Genomic DNA, 24,914 nt, shown 5'->3' with positions numbered 1-24,914 from the left:
TCAAGAACCAGGGATGACATCAAGAAGAGGTGGAACGACCTACGGGGAAGGTACGTTCCGTGGTTGTAAGACACCAGATAGCAGTACAGAGGACTGGCGGTGGACCCCCACCTCCTCCCCCACAACTAACAACATGGGAGGAGCAGGTCTTGGCAATAATGCATCCTGAGGGCCTGACAGGAGTAGCAGGAGGACTGGACTCTGGTAAGTCAATTCTTTACTACTTTCACCCCCTACCTGCATGCCATCACATACCCCCACCCTCACCCTAACTCCCATCACTCCACCACCTCCCACACACCCCACCATCACAACCCACCCCTCCCACAACCAAGCCCTGCATGCAACACCAATGCATGGACATCCATCACAGACCTGCATGGACACCCATCACCACAACACACACAGTAGTGTCAACCAAAGCACAACTCACACAAGCCAAAGCTGACTTGGTAATAACAACCATTGAGGGAAATACACCCTGCACCTTATGTCACACGCAGAAACAATAACACTGCATTTACATACCCACAGGACTCAAACACAACGTAGCTGGACAGGAGGTGCCAGCAACATCCAGTCCACCCCCAGAAGAGGCCCACAGTGATGACAGCAGCTCTGCACACCTGGATATGGATGACCAACCTGGCCCATCTGGGATCTCTAGACAGTCGGTTACCCAGCCACAGTCCCATTCCACCACAGAGCCTCCCCCCTCAGGAAACACCAGCACAGCACCCACTCAGAGGGCCCATACCCAGGACACATCAATCAGCAGTGTGTCCACCACTACAGGGACCCCAGGCATTCCCACAAACACAGGACGATCAGGGGCCTGGGGTCAGTGGCAGTGGGGACACCGTTCAGGGGACAGAGGCACAGGACAACAGGGAAGCTGGGAGGACTGCTGTGCGACAGGGGGAGGACAGGCCCAGGGAACCGACTCTCCACGAGGCACTCACCAACATCCTGGGAACCTACCACCATTCCAAGGAAACCATGGGCCAGATACTGGCCAAATTGCAGGAGACCCAGCGGCTGCAGGAGGGACAGTACCTGGGGATCAGGGAGGACCTGAAGGACATCCACACCACACTGGTCACCATTGCAGGGGTACTGGCAGACAAGGCCAACACCATGAGTGAGGCAGTGGCACACCAGCAGGCCCCTGACACTAGCCAAACCGATGAACAGCGCTCCACCTCCTTCAACGCTAGTGGACAGGAGGACCCGCCACAGGAACAACGAGCCACCAGCACCCCACCCCCGGCAGAAGGCGAACCACCACACGAACAATCCCTTCGATCCAGGCAGAAGCCAGAGAACATTGCCAAGACCCCCACCAGGAAATAAGACTCTCCTGATTGTCACCCTTCTGTCCCACCATGTCACCCTGTCCACCTTGAACTGCCATTGCTCCACTTCCTATGCCCCTTTGGACAATGCACCTGTGATACCAATAGACTGTACACTATCATGGACTCTCGTCTCCCATCACCCAAGCCCATTACACATCCCCATTTACTTCTCAGCACAGAAATAAACACCCTTGGAATAAACACGTATGAGTATGTCAAATGATTTAAAGATGTAGTTGTTTAACAATCTGTAGACATTACAAGTAGACAGTACAGTGATGTAAACATAGTTATGACCTGTAATGTGCTGCAGTCAATACACCAGGAGCCACTGGAGGGCACAAATATCTGCAAATAGACATGTTAAAGGGTACAATAAGTGGGCTGTGTAGTGGGAACAGCAGCCAGGCAGAAAAAAATCACTTCACAAAACAGCAATGGAAGGTAAAATTACAGTGTCTTACCTGTGTGTCACTGGAAGTACTGTTGTATTATAGTTGTTCTGTTGTCCACATCCTCTTCCTCTGCCTCCTCTTCGTCACTGTCCACAGGCTCCACCGCTGCCACACGACCATCTCCAGCCACATCCTCCTGCAGAAAAGGCACCTGGCGTCTCAAGGCCAGGTTGTGCAACATGCAACATGCAACGATGATCTGGCAGACCTTTTGGGTGAGTAGCACAGGGATCCACCTGTCACATGGAGGCACCTGAACCTGGCCTTCAGGAGGCCAAACGTTCACTCAATGATCCTCCTTGTTTGCCCATGTGCCTCATTGTAACGTTCCTCTGCACTTGTCCTGGCATTCCTCACTGGGGTCAGTAACCATTAGAGGTTGGGGTAACCAGAGTCACCTGCAAATACTGAGGGATACCATTTAGCCAGACACTCACCCTTAGGGCCAACCCCACACCCATATACCAACATCCACTGGGTGGGGACCACGGGCTCACCTATTAGCCACACCCGGTGCCTCTGGAGTTGAGCCATCACATATGGGATGCTGCTATTCCTCAGGATATAGGCATCAGGCACAGACCCAGGATACTTAGCATTGCCATGGGAGATGTACTGGTCTGCCAGGAACACTATCTGCACATTCATAGAGTGAAAGCTCTTTCGATTTCTGAACACCTGTTCATTTCTCCGGGGGGGGGCAACAAAGGCAATATATGTACCATCAATAGCATCAATGATGTTGGGGATATGTCCCAGTGCATAGAAGTCAGCCTTCACTGTGGCCAAATCCTCCACCTGGGGGAAAACGATGTAGCTGCGCATGTGTTTCTTCAGGGCAGACAACACTCTGGTCAGCACGTTTGAGAACATAGGCTGTGACATCCTTTCTGCCTGGCCACTGTCGCTTGGAATGAGCCACTTGCCAAGAAATGGAGCACTGACAGGACTTGCACAAGAGGAGGTATCCCAGTGGGGTGACGGACAGCTGAGATCAGGTCTGGCTCCAATTGGGCACACAACTCTTGGATTGTGGCCCTATCAAGTCTGTAGGTGAGGATAATGTGCCTGTCTTCCATTGTTGCCAGGTCCACCAGGGGTCTGTACATGGGGGTATGTCTCCATCTCCTATTCATCTGCAGCGGTTGAACTCTAGGATGAAAAATGGTGAGCAGATGGTCATATTCCGGTGGGAGGACCTGCACCGCTGGGCAAGGATAGGAAGGGAACAACAACTGCCAAGAACAGGAAGGAAACACCAGCTGCCAAGGACAATGAGAAAGGCACAGATGCAGTAGCCGGGATGGATATGAAGCCTGGTGCTGGAGTAGCATCTGGGCACACAACACCAGCCATGGCACTTCAGCCGTCCGAGGCTGCAAGGGAAGGAATGGAGCCTCCCCGCACCGCCGCCAGCCCAGCAGCCAGCACCGCCACCAGCACCACTGCCAGCAGCAGCAGCCCCAGTGGGCAGCCGTCCGAGGCTGCAGGGAAAGGGCAGGAGCCTACTCCCACCACAGGCAGCACTGCCACCAGCACCGCCACCAGCACCACTGCCACCACCACTGCCAGTAGCAGCAGCCCCAGTGGGCAGCCGTCCGAGGCTGCGGGGGAAGGGCTGGAGCCTACCCCCACCACATCAGCACCGCCACCAGCACCGCCACTGCCACCACTAAGCAGCCATGACCGCCTGCGGGCAGTGTGCAGTCGTGCCTCCATGGGCTGTAGTGTGTCCTGGCCCCTGCAACAACTGTAGGTGTGACACCCAGGTGAGAGACTGTGACCTTGCACCCTCCAAGATCTGCATCACAGGGCACAAAGCCCCCTTCAGAACCAGTGGAAGAAGGCATCCACTCACCCCCTCCTTGCCAGGAACAAGCACACTGGGCACAAAGCCTCCTCTGGAAAAAGGCATCTACTCACCCTCTCCTTGCCAGGATGAAGCACACTGGGCACAAAGCCCTCTCCAGAACCACTGGAAGAAGGCATCCACTTGAGAAACTGCACCTTTACACTCCCCAGGACCAAGCCGTGGGCAAACCACCCACTAGAGAGACTGTGGCTTTGCACTCCCCAGGACCAAGCAGTGGGCAAACCACCCACTTGAGAGACTGTGGCTTTGCACTCCCCAGGACCAAGCAGTGGGCAAACCACCCACCTGAGAGACTGTGGCTTTGCACTCCCCAGGACCAAGCAGTGGGCAAACCACCCACTTGAGAGAATGTGGTTTTGCACTTCCCAGGACCAAGCAGTGGGCATGTAGCCCCCACCAGGAGCAGTGGCGTTATTCCATCTTCCGGCTGAGGTGCCCCCGCTTCCCCTTCCCCCTGAGGTGCCTGTGTATTTTCGACCTGTTGCTCCAGCAGTGTTCTCTCCGTATTGAGGCAGGAGTCAAGTGGGGCTTGGCCTATGTGATATGGCCCTGTGGGCCAAGGACAATTTGGACTGGGCAGTGTATATATTGTAGATACTGTTTTGTGCTTTGAGGACGTATTTCTCAAAATGTATATTATTACACTGAGTTTACTCACCTCCTTATGTCCTTGCATTATTCCTGAGGGTTACGGGGTGGATATCTAATGTTGTTGCATCTGTTTTTGTGTATGGTGTTGGGGGTGTTGCATGTGTGTGTGTCACTCTCTTTTTCCTTCCCCCTCCCCTGTGTGCTAGGTGGCAGTACTCACCGTGGTCATCGTCGCCGCCGTTGGTATTCCTGGTGTAGGAGGAGGTAGAGCAGCATGGGGAACACCTGCAGTTCGGGCTCCATGGCGTTGTGGTTCTTCCCTGAGTGTCAAGAGGGGATTCGTTTCCCTTCTGTGTACTGTTTCCACCGTGCTTATGATGGTGTTGGTACCGCCCCGGAAAAGCTGGTGGATTGGCTTGTTGTAATAGGGTGGGCGGTACATTGTCTTCCGCCTGGCTGTTGGCGGTTACCGCTGCGGTGCTTGTTGCTACCGCCGTGGCAGTCGGAGTGTAAAGTGGCTGTCTGTGTTTGCAGTTTCCACCATGGTCACAATTCCATTTTTTTACCGCCGGCCAGGGTTGTAATGAGGGTCAAAATGTCAGTGCATGTCAGTAGGCCAGTAGAGGTGAGCTGAAGTATCAGGAAAGTAAAAACAGAGCCCAAAGATCTAGCTACAGATATAGAATCAAATTAAATGTCACAGCAATGGGTCATACAGCTCATCAAAGCCTAGCATATTATCATATTATCACATATGCAATGACAAACATATTTCAAATTTCTACCAATAGAATACAGAAAGGAGTGACCTTTAGTATTTAATTCATGACTGAGCTGCAAAAACACCCTGATAACTACCATGTACAGGCTATGCTCATGACTGATGGCTTTATTTAGATTCATCCTGTTGCATGGGACCCTGGGACCCTGGGTTTGCTGGGAAGTGTATTGTTTTTTGATTTATGTGTGCTATAATAAAAGTACCAAATTAAATAAGTATGATATGAAATGATATGAGCCTCCTGCCTTGTAATACAATTGATCCATTCTTTGAAAAACATTTTTTCAGGGGAATTCTTATGTGGATTCTGCAGTTTGCTATTCCACTATGACGAGTTACCTTCCCTTTAGCATCCTTCGTATCCAGTACCAACAGTGCTGGTATTTCGTCCTTTTTAATCTTTCAACTGCCAAATTGTTGTCCCTATCAACATTACAACAATGTCACCATGAGGCTTATACTGATAGGAGCAATTCATTATTTTAATTAACCTAGCAACACTTCAAATTGAATCATTATGTTATCTGTTCACATGTGTAAAATATTAGTATTACAGTTGTGCAGCAAAGAGAGCTTGATGTTGTTTTAGTGTATAATTAATTGAATGTGAATTGAACTGTGATCTTATATTTGTATGTGTGCAATATATTTTGTTCTTGTATTTTTTTTTCTGTTGTAGTTCACTTCATGATGACTATAGTTATTTTTGTGCACAGATGATCATATATGGTGGCATTTGTGTGGGCGTGGTAATATCTTCTGAAGCGTGTATTTGTTGGTGTGTATACAAAATCGAGCCGCCTTGCAACCCCCAATATGGGTACTTGTGTTGGTGCTCTTCCAAACTTTTTCTTCTTACAGTGAATGAATTAATAATTACTTATTTAATTATTAACTAATATCTCTGAATATTAGAACTATATACACTATGTTTTTACCTATAGTATAATTTGTTATTTATGTATTCCTAGAATTGGAACATAGGAAGGATATGAAAGGTACTACTAGGCCCAAAACACATCAAAAAGTACCTGCAATTCCTTTTTTTTATGAAAAACATTGAATAAGAAAAAAAGAAATGATTGAGAGTTTATAAATTAATTGTATAAATAAATCTATTTGATGAACTTGTCACCAGTGCCCTTATTGCAGGTTCAAAGACAGCTTTAATTTCCTACACATTTGTTTTGCCACCTAGGCCCAAGAGTTTGAAGGTGTATCTATGTATATTAATTTTCCGATCAAACAACATTTGAGTTGGGGATCATTTATTTTGCGATGTATATGTTGGTGTGTCTTACCTATACCTGGACTGTGCTATTTTCTTTTAATCTTTGATTACACTTTGCGTAGACGTTGAACATGCACAAATGTTCTCAAGAACCTGTGTAGAAATGTACTTTTTTTGATAGGCACTTGTGGCATTCTTACTGGGGACAGTTTACTTATAATTTATTTTGAATGGCACTGTGTTTTAATGTTTGCACATCTGTCCTAATTTTTCATGTGTGGATACTCCACAGTAGTAACATTCCTTTGTGAATAGCAAACAATTGTGAACTTACACAACAGTGTATGCTCACCCTTGTGAATGAGGCCTTAAGATTCTTATTGACTGTTAAGGGAGAAGTGGATGTACAAAGTTAGCTGGCAGTATATGACAATTGCCAAGTATTAATGCCATGCAGAGTTATTGATCACATTTCACAAACTTAACTTACAATTTTGAGTCACAAATGTAACTTACAATTTTGACTAATTTACACTTCTGCCTAACATTTTGGATAGTTACAAAATCCAACTTTACATTTACTGCCAACGTGTAACTTACATGTCTCCACCAACATGAAAAGCCTGGTGGCTATTCACAAACTGCAGAGACTATTAAAGAAGGTAATTTAAATTTTTGAGTAATTTACATATATAAGTTGTCCTTACACTTTGAATATGTTTACTACTTTTGGCTGTTCACATGTGTGAAGTTACTCAAACTTATTTGACATTGTATTGTTTTCATATATTCCTTTGGTGATATTACAATGTGGTTCTTTTTATACACAACGGTACCTCTGGCTGGATATTTTGGTGCATATTTTCTATACTAATTACTAAATTTGCGATGGACTGTTTTATTATTATATGAGAAGGATAACCATTTGCAATTTAGTATGAATTCCACAAAAGGGGTGGTCCAACCTCAACATCTAGGGCACTTGTTAAAAGTTCAAAACTCAGGTGGCAAAGTTTCAATTTTACTCACGCGATTGACTGGATGCACAACTTTGGCACTTCAAGTTGCAAAGTTTGTGCACTGTGGACCATCTCACCTGAGGTTAAAGTTGTTTTTCGTACAATTCATTTTTGCTGGGAAAAGTCTCTCTCAAAGATTATGTTTTGTGTTTTTATCCTCTTATCTTAACTTACATTTTAAGGCTTTAACTTCACAAAATTCATATCCTTGCACAGTTTTGAATAAAATGTCTTGTAGCTGAAGCATGTGAGGTAACAAAGGGCTGTTCACCAGGATTGAAAATCCAAACTTGTTTTCTAGTATCTCATGGTTACTCCATACAATTTGCATAATTTACCTAATGCCTTAAGGTGTGATCATGTAACGGGGCCAAACTCTTTAAAACGTTGTGCTACAACATTGTAAAATGTTCAGTATGCTAAGTAATAATGTGTACAATATGCAGTCTATTACTGTCACAGTTGCAGGTTTTTATCTCCCACACCATCACACCTTCTATTCTGTACTATGGTCTTAATAGGAGCCCACAAACACTGAATAGAATCGCTTTTGTGAAATGCCTCTGGTACATTAAAATATTCTCCGTGAAGCGCTGTGTTGTGCTCAGGCCCTAGGTTTGCACTATATGAAATACCTAAAAAATAAATAATAATAGCAGAATCAACCCAAATGTACAGAATGGACTAGATTATTAAACCATATTTCTTTCTTACAGGAATCTGTTCTTTACTTGGAAACAGCATTCTCCTCTATGTTTCCTATAAGAAAAAACATTTGCTGAAGCCGGCAGAGTATTTCATCATCAACCTTGCAATCAGTGACCTTTGCTTGACCCTGACATTGTTTCCTCTTGCTATTACGTCCAGTTTTGCACACAGGTATGTCCTTCCTACAGATGAATGCATTATAACTACGCCATAAAACCTATACATGATTGTGAATATATGTTATGCCTACAAGCGAGGTTATAATGAGAATTATTGATAGCAAGTTTTCTTAATGTTTTACATCAATGGACTGTAGTATGGAAGAAACACATTTCACATGAGCAGGCAATATTTCTATCTTCTAAGTGGTAGTTATATACTGAGGGAGGTGGATTAAAAAAAGTAATGCCTCTGTCCGTAAACTAATCAAATACGGTTTTAGTGGACCTGCTCCTGAGAGTGGGATAGATGAGGATGATATTTGCACCACCCTAACTTGGCACAAAATTGGATCTCTACTATTGGTCACTAGGATAGACCTTTTTCTGGAACTCAGGCTGAAGTCACAAAATAATTAACACTGCATTGACAGCGAAGCAGATTTTGCACAGTAATGACTGAGAGGAAAGGTTTGCAAACCATAAAGGTATTTTAACCTATTGTTAAAGTTACAATCTCCAATCAAATTGTTAGATGTAACTCAAAATTCACCTAAATACAGCATACATAATGCAAGCAATTCAATGTAGTATTGTGAATATTGTGTTATGAATGGCAACATATGCAAATCAGAGTGACATCTCATTTCCATAAAGGAAACTCCATACTGCTACACTAGGGTTGTGGGCAAATCAGGGAAACTGAGAAGCAGCAGTTGTAGGCAAATGCATCAAAAGAAAATGAAATGGAGGTTCCAATTAGAATGAGAAGGAATATGCTTGCTCTACAGAGTAACTCTATGAACAGGAAAATATGGACCAATGGCATCAATGTGAAGGAAAAGAGCTCCACCTGCCAAGGTGCACAGGGGCAAGTGAATCAACTAATTAACAAGCTTCACAAAGTTAAAACATGGAATGAAATTTAACAGATATAATCGACAGGTTCCTACCGAGTCAGAAACAATCACAAATCAGTGTTCCTATTGTACTTGGTGTCACATCCTTCTCACAGATAATACAATGCCAACTTCTTTTCTCATTGCAAACTTCATGATATATCATAAATAAGTATTCACCTCCTCAGTTTGCCATACAATGCAGATGCTGGGCATTCTCCAGGCTAGTTAATTGCTGCTTTACATCCTTCAAACTGTAATTTAACAAAGTATAACATTTCTACATGAGCACACTGTGATTCTCATGCCTGAAACAAAAAAGTGTTATGCACAGCAAGCAGAAATTCAATCTATTTCAGACATGAAATAAGGCACCTATGCCTACTCATGATAATGTTAAGATGCACATAGTTTCATTAAAGTTAATCAGGAACATATGATTCAATTGTTTTACTAGATCTAAAAGTAAAACAAGTTAAAAAATCATTTGTGAAATATTATGTGAAATGATGAATAAATAACATGTAAATCTTCTGGAAATCATGTGTACAGTGGTTATACAGGTTGTAGATTAACAAATGATTATGTACAAATTAGTGATAGTGACACTGCATCATCCCTCCCCACCGCTTTTCTTTTTGCGAAGGGGGTGGTGGTGTCTCTGTGACTCAGTAACCCCTTCTCTGAGGTTGTAGGTGGTACAATTGAGAGAGACCTCCAATTTTTCCCTGTGAACATGATGATCTTGGGAAATGCATGGCTGAATCAATTTGGCGGTGATGATGGTAGTGATGGATATGGGCTCCCAGTGGCAGAGGTCTCCCGCCAGTAGGCACTCCTGCCAATCACTGCAGGGATGTTTAAAAGGTGTAGCTCTGATTCTGCAGTAATTCCATCTACTACCGGTTGGGAGTTACTTCCCCCAACATAATTAGATCATGTGTGGTTTTAATCATGTCTCCTCAAATTTCAGAAATAGACACCTCTTAAATTGAGGTTCTTTTGTTCATAACAATCTTTTTCCTTACATTGATGAATAGAAACAACAGTAAGCTGGCTGCTTTAAACTTCAAGTTGCATAACATTTTGGGGGTCATTCAGACCTTGGTGGACGGCGGAGGCCGTCCGCTAAGGTACCGCCGACAAATGACCGCACCGCGGTCAAAAGACCGCGGCGGCCATTCAAACATTTCCGCTGGGCTGGCGGGCGCTCTCCAAAAGAGCGCCCGCCGGGCCAGCGGAAATGCCCCTGCAGCGAGGACGCCGGCTCAGAATTGAGCCGGCGTAGTTGCAGGGGTGCGACGGGTGCAGTTGCACCCGTCGCGTATTTCAGTGTCTGCAAAGCAGACACTGAAATACTTTGTGGGGCCCTCTTACGGGGGCCCCTGCAGTGCCCATGCCATTGGCATGGGCACTGCAGGGGCCCCCAGGGGCCCCGCGGCACCCCCTACCGCCATCCTGTTCATGGCGGGTTTCCCGCCATGAACAGGATGGCGGTAGGGGGTGTCTGAATCCCCATGGCGGCGGAGCGCGCTCCGCCGCCATGGAGGATTCAATGGGGCAGCGGTAAACCGGCGGGAGACCGCCGGTTTACCCTTTCTGACCGCAGCTGAACCGCCGCGGTCAGAATGCCCTTGGGAGCACCGCCAGCCTGTTGGCGGTGCTCCCGTGGTCGGTGACCCTGGCTTCAGAATGACCCCCTTTGTATCTTGTTCCTTGTGGAAACAGAGGCCTTGAAATTTAGACCACGCAGGAGCATGATTTACAATCTCTCGTCTGATGGATCTTTTTAAGTTGAATGAAATGCAAAAGGATTTAACAAAATGAAGCAATTCAATTTTCATGAAGCACATTTGGTCACACAACAAGGACCAGCATTCAGTGGTTAAAGTTAACTAATTTTTATTTCCAATCAATAATCAGTCTAATATATATGCATGTCAGGATAATATCATGAAAATATACAAGATTGCAGCTGGCAAGCTGAAATACCACATTTGGTTTCATCTCAATAGATTAATATACAAAGCAATATCAGCCACTGCAGTACAAAAACTGAGAATTAGGAATAAGTGTTCTATAAAATGCCTGTTCTCTCTCTTAAGCATGAAGTGATTCTAAAATCATTCTAAATAAGGATGAATTCAATGATGTTTTAGGGAAATTTGGAAATTCGAGAAGGTGTCAGCATAGTGAAGGCTTCAGTAGAAGTCTTACAGAAAAGAAATTAGGGGCTCATTTACAAGCTCCTAGCGCTGCTAGTGCATCACTTTTTCCCATATAAAACGTGCTGCACTGGTGGCGCAGAAAGCCCCTTGGTGTTTAGCATAAAGGTTCACACTTGGAATGAATAAAGGAAGCAGATAGGTCTGTACCCCTCAAAAGCCAAGGGAATCTGCTCTAACTTCAAACGATGTGAACATTAATTAAAACAAGTAAGAATTTCAGCAATAATCAAATCTCTTCCCACCCCATCAGGAACCAATCATCTCACTTCTTGTGGTGTGCATTTGCAACATCACCTGAGTTTCCATCCTATAGAATTTGGACAGTTACTGCAACCTTGATCATCTCTCATTCCTGATACATGATTTATAGGAGGCTTCTTCTGCTCATTAGGTCTCTCATGTTTCTTGCCAAGATATCTTTTCTCAGGCCTTACTATCAGTAAACTAATACAGGCAACAATACTCCTTTTCTCTAGCTAATGAAATCATGAGAACACACCTATAAAAGAAAGAACAAGCTGACCAAACAAAGTACATTTCAGAATGGAGCTAAGTTTTACTAAACATTAAAGGGGTCATTAAAATGACGGAAGCACTGCCAACAGGCTTGCGGTGCTTCCTGGCCTATTACAACCGTGGCGGAAGTGTTACTTAATACTTAATTAACATATGTGATAATGAAACCTCCACCACACACAGCCTTTGCATCAAGAGCTCGTCATCAGAATTGGCTGGAAATGTGCCTGGGGGCTTTTGGGAAGCTATCCATTAACCTGGAAAAATCGTGGGAAGACCTATGCATACCACTAACACGTCAGAGCTGGCATTGCTCCTACTCACAGAGAGCAACTAATAATGATCCTCTCTGCAGGTGGGAGTAATTTTTAAATCTGTTTCCCTTCCCGCATCTCTGCGGGCAGGGAAACAGATCATAAGTTCACTCCAGGCAGACAGGAACATTTTTCAAGCTCCCTCAACCTGGGAGTGAACTTGGTATTTGCTCCCACTTGATGGGGGATTTAAAATTGCTCCCTCAAAGCAACAGCAAACACAGGTTGCAGGCAGGGAAACAACTATGTCCAGCCAATGGCACCCCGAGACACAGCCTGTGAGCTTGTCCTGAGGGATGGCGTCCCCAGGGCCATAAATGGCCCAGGGAGGGGGTCTACGTGTCCCTCTTCCTTTAAAGGAATCTTTCCAGGAGTGAGCTCCCCTTGGCCTTTTTGGTCTTGAAGAAGTGGGCTGAATGCACCTCTTCCCCATATTGTGCATTTTCGTCCTAACTTTTTACCTAATTTGGTGTAATTCTGTTCAGCAGTTTTTGCTAAAATCTGTCTTAAAGAAGTCTATAGAAAATGCATGGGAATTTTATGTTTTGGGACCACCTTTTCTCTTGGCCCCTGCCTAACCGATCCCCCCCAAAACATTCCAGGAAAGCGCTGAGGTTTTAATACCAATTCAACAAATGAGGCCAAACCAAAAAGTGCTCTTTCAATTGAAAAGGAGACCCAACTATAACTACCTAATGCCGACTATGTATACATATATATTACCTACTGGCGGTCACTAGTAGATAGTTATAGTTAGGACCATGTTTCCATAGAAAAAGTGTTTTTTGACTTGCCTATATCTTTGGCACCGTTTGACAAATCCCCACGAAATTTACTAAAAAGTGTGCTAGTGATTCTTGTTGAGCATGCAAAGTTTTGGGGAGATCCATCAAGTGGGTACTGAGAAAAAGGTGGGGTCAAAAAAGATGCGTTTCCCATGTTAATTCCCATAGAACCTTTAGACACATCTACATCCCAGACCGCTGGACGGAATGACACGACATTTGGTGGAAAGGTAGGTTTTGGTACACAGATTATTCTTTTGCATATTTAGTGTAGATCTGTTCAGTAGGTTATGAGAAATTTAAGAAAATCCAAATGAGTACATCTGAGGTTACGAATAATTCACAAATATTCGCAAAGTTTTGTGAATGTGCACGTGACTAGAAGCACTGTCATTGGCTGGCCACAACCTGAACAGAAAGTTGCTGCCACCATTTTAAGGTCCCAGAACAAGGTACCTGGGGCTGCAAAACAAAATGAAAAGTAGCATATGGGGTCAGGATGGAGGTACCCTCATCCAGGAGTGTGTAATAAGGGTGATTGAGGGTCAAATTATGCGTTTAAAATGACTTTTCTTCACCACACATCATATTCACGAATAATCAAAATTAATTTAGATTAGTCATGAATAAGCAAACAAAAGAATGTAAAAAATTCACTGACTCATTCATACACTAATTCATTCACTCATACATGCACTCAGAGACCCATGTGCCCACTCACACACCCACTCAGACACTCATGCACCCACTCAGACTGACTCCCACACCCACTTTCAGACCTACTCAGACACTCATGCACCCACTCTCAAAAACACTCAGACCCTCATGCACCCAGACACTGATGCACATACTCACAAACCAACTCAGACCCTCACACTCCCGCTAAGAGACCCACTCAGACACTCACACACCCACTCAGACACTCATGCACCCACTCACAGACCCACTCAGACACTACCACATCCACTCACAGACCAACTCAGACACTGATGCATCCACTCCCAGACCCACTCAGACCCTCATGCACCCACTTACAAAACCACTCAGACCCTCGTGCACCCACTTTCACACGCAGACAGACACTCTCACACCCAGAGACACCCTCTCACACCTATTTTCACACAAAGAGAGACAGACTGTTCGGCTGTGGATGGTGCGGTGTTGTAGCAGGACCTGGCTGCAGGTCTTGGTGTGGTGCAAGTTTGGGTGGTTATCAAGGGTTGACCCCAGGCCAGGCTCTGTAGCCATTGCCTGCTGCGCATGGTTGAAGGGCATGCGCAGCATGGGGTTGGGTGGTTATGGGGGTTGCCGTGCTCCAACCTGGCCACAGGCCAGGCCCTGCGGTCAACCACCAGCGCCCACGGGGAAAGGCCATGTGCGGCGGTGGTCGGATTAATGTATAGTAATGAAAATTACTTTATGTTAAGAAAAAGATACAAATTCACTGAAAAAAACAAAGGTTATAGGGATGTTATAGTTAAGAAATAGAATTTAAAAAACATAGAAATTCACTTTAAAAAAAAGGTTACAGGGACATTATAGTTAGGCTCACATTTTAAACGTACAAAACCAGAGAAATTCACCTGTTATAGTTAGAGTTATCTCAAGTAACTATAACTCTTGCCCTAAGGTAATTATAACTCACACCCTTGCCATGCACTGCTAATTACCCCACAAATTATGGCACTCATGACATCTTTGATAACATCAATGATAATATCAATGTAGTATTTGCAGTTGACACAAAAACTGTACATGGTGGGGGCAAGAGTTATAGTTACATGAGATAACTATAACAGGTGAATTTCTATGGTTTTGTACCTTTAAGATGTGAGGCTAACTTTAAGTGAATATATATATATATATCAATATATATATATATATATATATATATATATATATATATAGTTGCCTTTTTCAGATTAAACAGAGGCTCAGTATGAATCAAGGCCAGACCTAAAAGGGATGGGGGTTGTCTGTAATTAAGTTATCGTGAACACATTAAACATTAAAAATTATGCGGGCAAGAAAATTGTTGATTCTGTAATACAGATGATATATGATTAAACTTTAGATTGCCATGTGATGAAAGGCAATTTATTGATTTAATTTAGTGGAATTTATTTGATTTATTCTAGATAATTGTTTCTTAATGAATATATTTTCCTCAGTAGGCAAAAGAATTATCATCTTCTTCCTTGGATACATTTTACCATCAGGCAAAGCCACCGCATCAATACACTGAAAAAGAACAAAGAAAAACTGAAGTCATTCATTATCGATTTGAAAAGCATTGTTGTGTTTTAATAAACCGAGCAACGTATTCTGCAGTTAGCATAATCGTACAAGGACTATACTGTATGCTTGTTCAATATAACCTAGCATTATTTCTCGCTCATGGCATTCTTGTATAAAGAGATCCAAATTGGGAAGATATAGAGGCTTTACTGCACCGAGCATATGGAATCTCAGTTGGCGGTATAACTGATTTAAGAATTTATTGTAGATTTAGGTCACATTTGTAACCAATTTTTGACCGTTCTTAACCATAACTTGCTTAATCCAAATTAGGTAGCCTATAGGCACAATACCTAGTTTCTCACATTGTCACACAGATGGTAATTACCAGTTGTTTACCTTCATTATCAATTGGTATATAATGACTTTGAAAGCTTCTTTTCAGTTTATGTGACCATTTCCTTTTTTCAGGTGGCTTTACGGTAAACACACTTGCCTTTTCTATGCCTTTTGTGGAGTACTATTTGGAATCTGCAGCCTGACAACGTTAACCCTTCTGAGCACTGTTTGCTGCATGAAAGTTTGTTTCCCTTCTTGTGGTGAGTTATTTTCAGTTTTCTGAGTGATGGTTTAAATATGTTCTGCTAGAACAGGCAGCATATCATTCAACATGGGTATTGCTTGAGTTTTAGGCTTCGCCTAGACTACACCAGTACTAGAAGTAGGTGTTTTCTATTGTACTGTACTTTGTTGTATGATATTGCATTCTATGATATTGTATTTTATCACATTGTAGTATTCATATACTTCACAATATGATGAAGTTAGTGTATGCATATGGGCTACTTCAGTGCCAACAACAGCAAACGTTTTCAAGTTCCAAAATAACACTCTGCCCCCTTGTGACTAATCCCCAGGCCCACTTTAGAATGGATAGCTAAATACAAATCACATACCGCAGTATTCTGAGCAGGTGTAGAAAAGAAGATGTATAATAAGAAGTAATCTCATTGCCACCAGCAATTTCTCGGTTTCTGTGTTGTGGGGGGATTTTACAGGTTATGCTTTATCTCTGGTGTTTCTGTCTTTGCCCCAAAGTTATTTTCTGGCCTCATCCTCCTAGCTCTCCGCCTCACTCTACACCCCTCTCAGTCTGGCACTCATCTGACTCTGTTCACCTCTCTCTCTCTGTCTTCCTCTTCCCTCCTTCCGCGTCCCCTTCTTCTTTCTTCAATATGTGTGTGTGTGTGTGTGTTTGTGTGTGTGAGAGAGTGGATGAATAGTATAGCCTTGCACTTCACATGCACTGGACTTATTCTTTCTGTTAAGGAAGCATGCACTGCTCCTGGGCATGCTGTGTCTCTGTTGTATAAGTTAAACTTGGTAAACATCTTTTAACTTGAAAACAGCCAAAATGCCTGTCTTTTCCAAAGTTTGCTTAGATGAGAGCTCATGTTCATATGCTGCAGTTTATATTTGATAACAACAATTGCCCAAATAGTGATTTCCATGTCAACATGTGCTCAAATTTACATTATTTTAAAAGTCTGTGCCTTCGTTTTCCAAGTAATGTTCCAAATGGCATACAAATCTCTGAATATCCAAAATGTAGCAAGTAGACTTCGTTGGAAACATGTGATTTCTACTCTAAGATTCGTGAATGATCTGCTTATCTTATTATTCAAGCATTTTTATTTCTTTCATCAAACTTACAAGGGGCGACTACATCTTATTCTAGAAAGAGCTACGACGTTTTAAAGGCGTGCCTTATTTTCGTATTTCTGATCCCTAGGTAGACCGCAAATACTGTATTCCCCATTAAACAAACTGAGCAGTCCATGTTTTTGGTAAAATTGCTGTGAAACATCAAAATCCTGTCAGTTTTGGCATAACCCATGCAGGCTTGTACTACATGCAGAGCATTTGGCCCTTTCTGTAATGCAAACAAATTGAGCAACACAGTTTCTAAGTTAGGTACAGTGCAAAGCCTACACGGGATGTGGCCTATTTGGGCGCAATCAACTTGAGTGGTTGGGATGGGAAAGGATTGAGAGGCTTCCAATACAAAAGCAGGCCAGGATCCTTGCAGCCTGTCTTTATAGAAGGCCACTCCTGTAACCAGAATTTTCCCAACTGCGGTGGAGGCATTTCTTGCTGAATTCAGGGACTCCCTCAGCCTCTCTACATTTCAGGAGCCTCATTATGAGGCTGCTGGGCCAATGACCGCCAGACTTGCGAGGACGTTCGGACCGCTGCAACTGTGGTAGTCCAACTGCAACATTTTAACCCTGGTGGGCAGACTGCTAGGGGACCGCCGTCTCTGCTGGGAACGTGGTTCCCGATGGGTCAACAGTAGCTGAAGTTGTAACCAGCAAGGTTGGCACTGAACCCAGCGTCACCTGGCTGGTTACAACATCACTTTCTGCCAGCCTTTCCATGGCCGTCACCCGGCCATGGAAAGGCTGGCGAAAAGCCAGTGTAAGGGTCCCCCTGTCCAGAACCATCGGAATGCAAACTGTCTGCAGACGGTGCGCATTCCAATGGTCCTGGGGTGCTACGGTATTGACCTCGGCTCACTTAAGGCAGCCCAGGCCAATACCATAGCACTGTTCCTGCCAGGCAGCCCGGTTGGAACCTCATAACACAATGTTCCCACTGGTCAACCCGGATGGAGCATTGTCATACGGCTGGGGGATGCCATGGCAGCGGCGGCCTCCCCACAGCTTTGGCGGTCCTATGTGGTGGGACCACCAAAGTCGTAATCAGGTCCAAAGTTTGAAGGCCCTTGGGCACCCATTTCCTTGAGAGTCTGCTTGCACTGCAGAGAGCAATGGTGTAATGTGAACTTGAGCTCCCTATGATTGAGTTCCTGCTCCTCGTTAAATGCATGTTTGTGGAATAATCTGCAGTGCATCTCTGAATGCCTATGTTCAGTGCAAGGGCTATATCAGAACTTGTCTAACTTTGGAGAGTAGCTTAGTTGGAGATATTTGTACCTTGACAGCTTATGAGACTCTGACTCCATTAGCATTAAGGAGGTCAATTTACAGGAAATATACAGCCAAGTCCATTAAGGAAAAATGTGCACAACTAAATTCCTTTCTGTTCTCAGTATGAAGATTTATTTAAATGTCAAAATATTCATTACAGAAAGTAAATACAATAATTTAGCTGAAGATAATTGTACGTTAACAAGTATCTTAATATCCAACATGTCTTGAAAGCCCATTTGTTCAATTAAGAATGTTCCCGGTAATAGTTACCCTCTTCAATGTAATTTCTGATCTAGACTATGATTTCAAGAACCTAGATGACTTCTATATAATAGTCTGAGTTTCATAAATGTCTAAAATTAACTAATTCAATAATACGGTATTAAATACATTGTTCCCTATTAGTCAATCAATCAAGAGCAATTGTTCAGATATTAGGAAAAGCCAAATACATTCTGTCACTACTGTAGGGGCTTCCAGAGGCGATAGGAGGCTAAAGATGTCAGAATCTAAACCAGATTTTAAAGATATCGTCATTAGATAAATTTAGATACAAAAATTAAAAATGGTGATCCTGAAAATCTGGCAGGGAAAGCTAAAAAGTAACCAGACAGAATTTCTAGATGGTAAAATGTAGAATGGGAGAAGGAAGGTACAAACCTTGAATGACATTTTCTATTTTTCTGTATTCCATACTTAAACACACATGCAAGCCTTAAGTACCTCACACATCCCTAGGCCATCTTGTTTTGAGGCTGACTCAAATGTAATAGCATTTACATTTGAAAAAAACAAGGTACCAATTTACAAAACTTCATACATTAGTATTCTACCATTGAAACACTTTTTTTTAAAATCCCAGATGTAAAAATCCACATTGAACTAATTAGAATTTGCTGAATTTTGTGTGACTACAAATCCTGTTTACATGAGTTTGGTCACAATTTTTCTTTGTAGAAAGTTTAGAAAGAGGGGTGGAAAATGGATATATCCAGTGTAGCGACTTTAGGAGTGTTGATGCTGACTCGCAATACATTTTTCTACACTTCATGTCTAAATACAATCCTAAGAATGACACAGCAAGTGAGCATTTATGGTGTCGGCATATTCCAAGCATCTCAATTATTTTAGTGGGTGTAGAAGAAACTGTTCAACATTCAAACATGTTATTGTATATGGGAAAGGCAAATAGGCTTACCCTTGGAAATGTTTTGTAGATTTCTTCATGGATTGCAGAGCAATGTCCTGAGTTGTTTTGTGAATCACAAAGGCTTCATTTCACACATGTATTCATGGTGATGTCTGAAATGTACTAGTGTGGATTTTGCATAGGCTTTCAGTAAATTTATGAGTGTTCTCAGAGCATCTCAGGAATACTTTTAGAAAACTAAGGCTGTCACACAGTCCTGCAAGAACTCATATGCAAATACACTTAGAACTGTCCTGTGTCACTTTGAACTGTCTAACTTTTTTTTGCTTCCTCAAATCAAAATATTTTTACCCAAAGAGAATCCCCTTCAATAAGCTCCCATCAGTTTTTGGGGTTCTCCCCCCACATTTCCATCTTGAAAATGAATCTACTCATGTGCTTGACAGGATTAAATCTACAGAAATTTACAGCAAATCTATCAGCAAAACAAGTATGGATTCCCAAAAAAAGTATGCTTGTCGGTGTTCATCAACATTTGCAGTCAGAGCTTCACTGATGTATGACCAGATTTGCTAACAGATGTACAATTAAATGCTATTTGCAAGGGGAAATCGAACAAAAATAGATTTCATTGAAGCAGACACAGGATTTTGCTCTCTTAGATTATGTTCAAGGCACACCTGAGAATAATTTATGCAAAGAACTTTATGAATCAGTATCAAATTAATCTACGAACAATCATAGCAATATGTCTATGAAGAATAGATCTGCCTTCATTGAGGCCAAAAAAAGGAAGCCTTGCAAACAAAGGTAGCCTTACCAAGACAGCCACCATATTATACTAATAGCCCACACTCAGACCATCTCCACAATATCAACATCCAATATATTGTCAAAGGTATGTCGATATTGAGTTAAGAATAGTAAATGCATGCTACCTTATATAAACTTACTTTGCAGTTATGGTGGTGCGCTATATTGTGGAGTTGGGATATGTGCAGGTCGTCATTATTGTCTTCATTTTCATGTCATACAACCCGAGGATGTCTTCTTTCGATTGGTAGGGCAAAGATGTTTGTCTTGGTGGGACAAAGGTGAGGGCAGGAGGAGATGGTGTGGATTTGTGATTACCTAAGATCAGGTTCACCTAGTCTTATGATTTGTGTTGTGTTGCATACTTCTGCGGGCCCTGATCAAACAGTGAGTGTTGGGGACAGGAGCTGAGGTAGGTCTGAGATGGTGCCTCTGTTTGTACCTTGATCTCTAATTTCTCTGGGCAGAACTTTCTGTAGCCTCAGCTGAGCTCAACAGATAAGCCACAAAAAGGCAGTTGCAGCTCAGATACTGGCTCTGTCTTTTGGAAGGACTGTGAGTAGCATCTGTGCTTTTTTGAAGTCTGGTGGTGTGCTGCACAGATGTGCCATTCTTTGTGACTTCATTAGCAGTAGCTGTGTTGTCGCAGTTTTATCCATACATGGGGAAAACTGCTTCCTTGTTATTTGTGGTCGATAGGGTGTTCAATAGTCTCATAGTCTTCAAATAACTAAGCCTACCATTTAGATGGTCACAGACTGTGTAGTCACCAATTTCTGTTGTGTTTTTTCAATATAATGGTCACATCTTGTTTGTGAATATCGGTTCTACATTAGAACGGAATAATTTGTGATATCATTTTTCAGCTAATGTAGCTTTGTTGAACAGGTCCCAAAATTTTCATCACCCCAATCAAATAGATTCCTAAGATTGCCAGAGCAGATCATAGTTACTCAATTGAGTCAGTTTATTGATAATTTATTAATTCTTCAATTTGTGGTTGTAGATGCTCATTGATGTTTGGCACACACCACACTTGAATGCCACCAGTGAAGATTTCACAAGCAAAATGTATGTAAAAGTTGCAATATCATTTATGAGGTGAACTGGCAAAGTACATGTTTCCCCAATCCTTACAGATGCAAGGCACCCAACCACTTCTAAAGATGAGAGCTCTGATGTTCTCCAATAACCAGGACATTGGGTACTAAGGGCCAGATTTAGATTTCGGCAGATGGGTTACTCCATCACAAACATGACAGATATTCGATCCACCATATTATAAGTGCCTGTGAATATATTCCCTTGTAATATACCCATCATGCTTATGACAGAGTTATCATCCTCTGTATTAAAGAAATAGTTGTGAAAGCCTCCTTCGCTCTCTGGGATGACATAGACAAGCAGCCAAGGGTTAGCTCAAAGGTGGAGATATATGTTTGATTCTTGGTAAGACACAACAGTTATCACTGTGGCAATAAAGGTGGAACTCTCCAGCAATATTGCAGGATTTATAAAGATCTATAACTCTTTAAATATATTTGCAATGTATATTTAGTCAATATATAAATATATAAACACAAATCTCAGTAAACAGTGAAATCAGTAATACAGAGATAAAACTGGGGCATCTTGAAGTAAATACAGTACAGATTTTTCAATAACTAGATAATTGTGACCAACAGATTGTGCCTCAAACTAAGAAGCACTAAAGAATAAAACACTGTTACTATAAAGTGGTTAGATGGTTTACACAATGTTTGCAAACATGTAATTTAATAGTAATCCCTGCCCGAGCACCAACTCCCTTCTGCAAAATTGAAAATCTTTTTCTTCCTGCCAAAATCAGGCCACTTCCTTCAAGCCATCACAGCTTATCATTTGCAATCTTGGTGATCACAAACACTGAAAATAACTAAATGAAAATCAGGGCAATGGCAAATAACATAGTGAAGTTACAGTGGAGCTGAAAACCAAAAGTGTGTCTGCTTGAAAAACACAGGCACAAGCTTGGGAAGATATGCATACATCATGAGAACAGTTACTACTGACAAGGGCCAGACTTGTTGTCTATCAAGAAAATGTAGTAGTGGCCACTGACTATAAGACTCTACTTTGCAACTTCCAATGGTCTGCTCTGATAGGAAACATCATGCATTTCCTCCAGACATGACCTGGAAATGGAAGAGTGAGAAGCAGTGTAAGATGGACTGTTCTTGTTCTGTGTAGACAGTGCAGCCCTCTATCTTGCACATACCATTCAACGAAAGGCCCCCATCAACCCCAAGCCACAGGACTTAAATTAGAAAAAGTGGGAAAGAAAAAAATACAGAGACCCTCAGAGAAACTAAGGACAAAAAATAACAGCAATGGTTCGGCTGCCATTGGTTAAAGGTTTTGAACCTTTAACTAGGCTGTAGTAATTTCTGTGCCATAAGACTTCCTTATCAGGACATTTATAACCTCAGGATCCATCGCCATACAGTGACGGTGCGCAAGATGCAGTTTTGCAGATAGGCTTGTGCTAGGTAAATGTGTGTGCATCCATCTATAAATGCACAGAGCTCAGGTTTGAAATTCATGCCAGAGTAGATAGACCTGTGTTCCACTCATTGAATATTGCAGAAAAACTCCAAATGTTTGGGGAAATAAATATTTCAAGCAGGCCTGACTCTCAGGTCTAGGAAATCATGGGGAAAATAATGGGCCTGATTCACAAATGACATTTTCTAGAATGTAATTAGTAGTACATTACATATTACATTGCGTACAATGCAATTTGCAGACCTAAATTCCGGAGACCTCTGCCTCTCCATCTCCCATCTTTTCTGATTGGAGGTCTGGGGTACTGTGGCATGATCTCAGCATACTTAGATATATATCTTAGTAGTAAATGTGGGAGGGTTGGAGAATAGGGAATAATTGCTACTAAATGGGAGGGATGTAGGGAAATATAAGGAGGGGTTTAGAGAGAGGCATGCTAATACGAAATAAACACTGACACAAAAGTAAGACAACTCAAGTTCACAATGTCAAGTGTTAAACCAGGTCCAAATGTGCTCAAGCCCAGCCTTAAAGAAATCAAGCCCTACAGAAGGTCAACTACTGGTACTCCAACCTGCTCCCATAGAAAACAGCTGAGACTACTGTAAACCTTTTTAAACATGTACAACATTTTAATTAAGTTAATATCTAACTTTTAACCAAGCTTACAAAATAAAAAAAATAAAAATGCTAGTGATAATGATGAGTATTTTGTTATGTAAATTATTCTTAAATATTACTATTTATAAAATTAAAATAATATTTAAATTAATGCATTAATTAATGCACTTTTAATGTGATGGCTTAGTATGCTGGAAAATGCTATTTTGTTATTTTCAGGTTAATAATAAACATTGTACATAGTTTTATATTTCACAGTGAAATATTTATATTATTTTTGTCAAGAAAATAAACTAACTTTTCATCAATTCGACCTCCTCCTGGGTGATCTCTACCAACAGGTGAAAGGTTATTAGAGTAACTTTACACTCATAGATTCTGTTAGGAGGTATCACCCCCTCATTTCGGGGTGTATAGACAAGTAAATCTACATCATAGTTGTTACTCACCATTCTTAAATGGTCAATAGCAAAATAGTAGATAGTTACATGTAGGTGTAGAAGTTAATATACATGTGCGTAAATGCGTGTGTATATTTAACTTTGTGAATTTTGCCCTATGTATCTATGGAGATTACAGATATGTTATTGTCCCATGATCTCAGAAAAAGATTTGCAGGTTCCTTTGTCCAACAGTTGAAGTACTCTGTATAAATATACATTTCAGCAAAATGTTCTGTTCCTCAATCAATCCAGAAATAAGCAAGCCACACCAGAGTGCTTGTAATCCCATAAGGAGACTATAAATCTGCCCACCATGCACAGTTTTCCATTCAATAATTGAATTGCAAATGTTGCAATGATATTATCAATGATGTCATAGAAGATGCCATGACAGATGTAGTATGCGGGGTAATTAGCAGTGTATGGTGATGGCATTAGTTATAGTTACCTTGGACACAAGTTATAGTTTCTCAAGATAACTACAACTGCCAAATTTCTATGGTTTTGTGTGTGTAACATCTGACCCTGACTATAATGTCCCTGTAACCTTTGTTTTTTTTAGTGAATTTCTAAGGTTTCTTTAATTCTATTACCTAACTATAACGTCCCTGTAACCTTTGCTTTTTCAGTGAATTTCTAGTTTTTTTTAACATAAAGTAATATTTAATTTTCATACATTAATCCAGCTACCAGCTTGTACAGCCTTTGGCCATGCTCAGTGAGGGGGTTGGCTGCATGCAGCCAATCCCAAACTGTGGGTCCATGAGTGGATTTGTAACTGGCTGTGTGGGTGTGTCACTGGAGGTGTGAGTGCATGAGTGGGTGTGCGAGTGCATGTGTGAGTGGCTGTGTAGATCTGTGAGTGGGTGCATGAGTGACTGTGGGGCCTGTGAGTGAGTATGTGAGTTGTTTTGTGGATCTGTGAGTGGGTGTGTGAGTGGCTGTATGGGTGTATAGGTGGTTGTGTGGGTGGGTGAATGCATGTTTGAGTGACTGTGTGACTCTGAGTGGGTGCATGAGTGTTTTATTGGGTCTGTGAGTGGGTGTCTGAGTGGCTGTATTTGTGTGTGAGTGGTTGTATGGATGTATAAGTTGGTGTATGAGTGAGTGTATGAGTGGCTGTGTGGGTCTGTGAGTGGGTGTGTGAGTGGTTTTGTGGGTGTGTGAGTGGTTGTGTGGGTGTGTAAGTAGGTGTG

General features: G+C 42.3%; 1 protein-coding gene across 1 annotated transcript in view; it reads left to right on the top strand.

The window, feature by feature from the left end:
- The first annotated feature begins 356 nt into the window (after window positions 1-356).
- LOC138276729 (opsin-5-like) overlaps window positions 357-24,914 on the top strand; it is a 360,215-nt gene continuing 335,657 nt past the window's right edge. Inside the window, exons 1-3 of the mRNA XM_069219206.1 lie at window positions 357-452; window positions 7,997-8,187; window positions 15,626-15,753. Coding sequence (XP_069075307.1) covers window positions 357-452; window positions 7,997-8,187; window positions 15,626-15,753 — 415 coding nt within the window. The remainder of the gene's footprint in view (window positions 453-7,996; window positions 8,188-15,625; window positions 15,754-24,914) is intronic.

The sequence above is a fragment of the Pleurodeles waltl genome, chromosome 2_2 (assembly GCF_031143425.1).
Source record: "Pleurodeles waltl isolate 20211129_DDA chromosome 2_2, aPleWal1.hap1.20221129, whole genome shotgun sequence".
NCBI lineage: Eukaryota > Metazoa > Chordata > Amphibia > Caudata > Salamandridae > Pleurodeles > Pleurodeles waltl.
The sequence above is the reverse complement of the archived record's forward strand: the minus strand, read 5'-3'. Positions and strand labels throughout refer to the sequence as shown.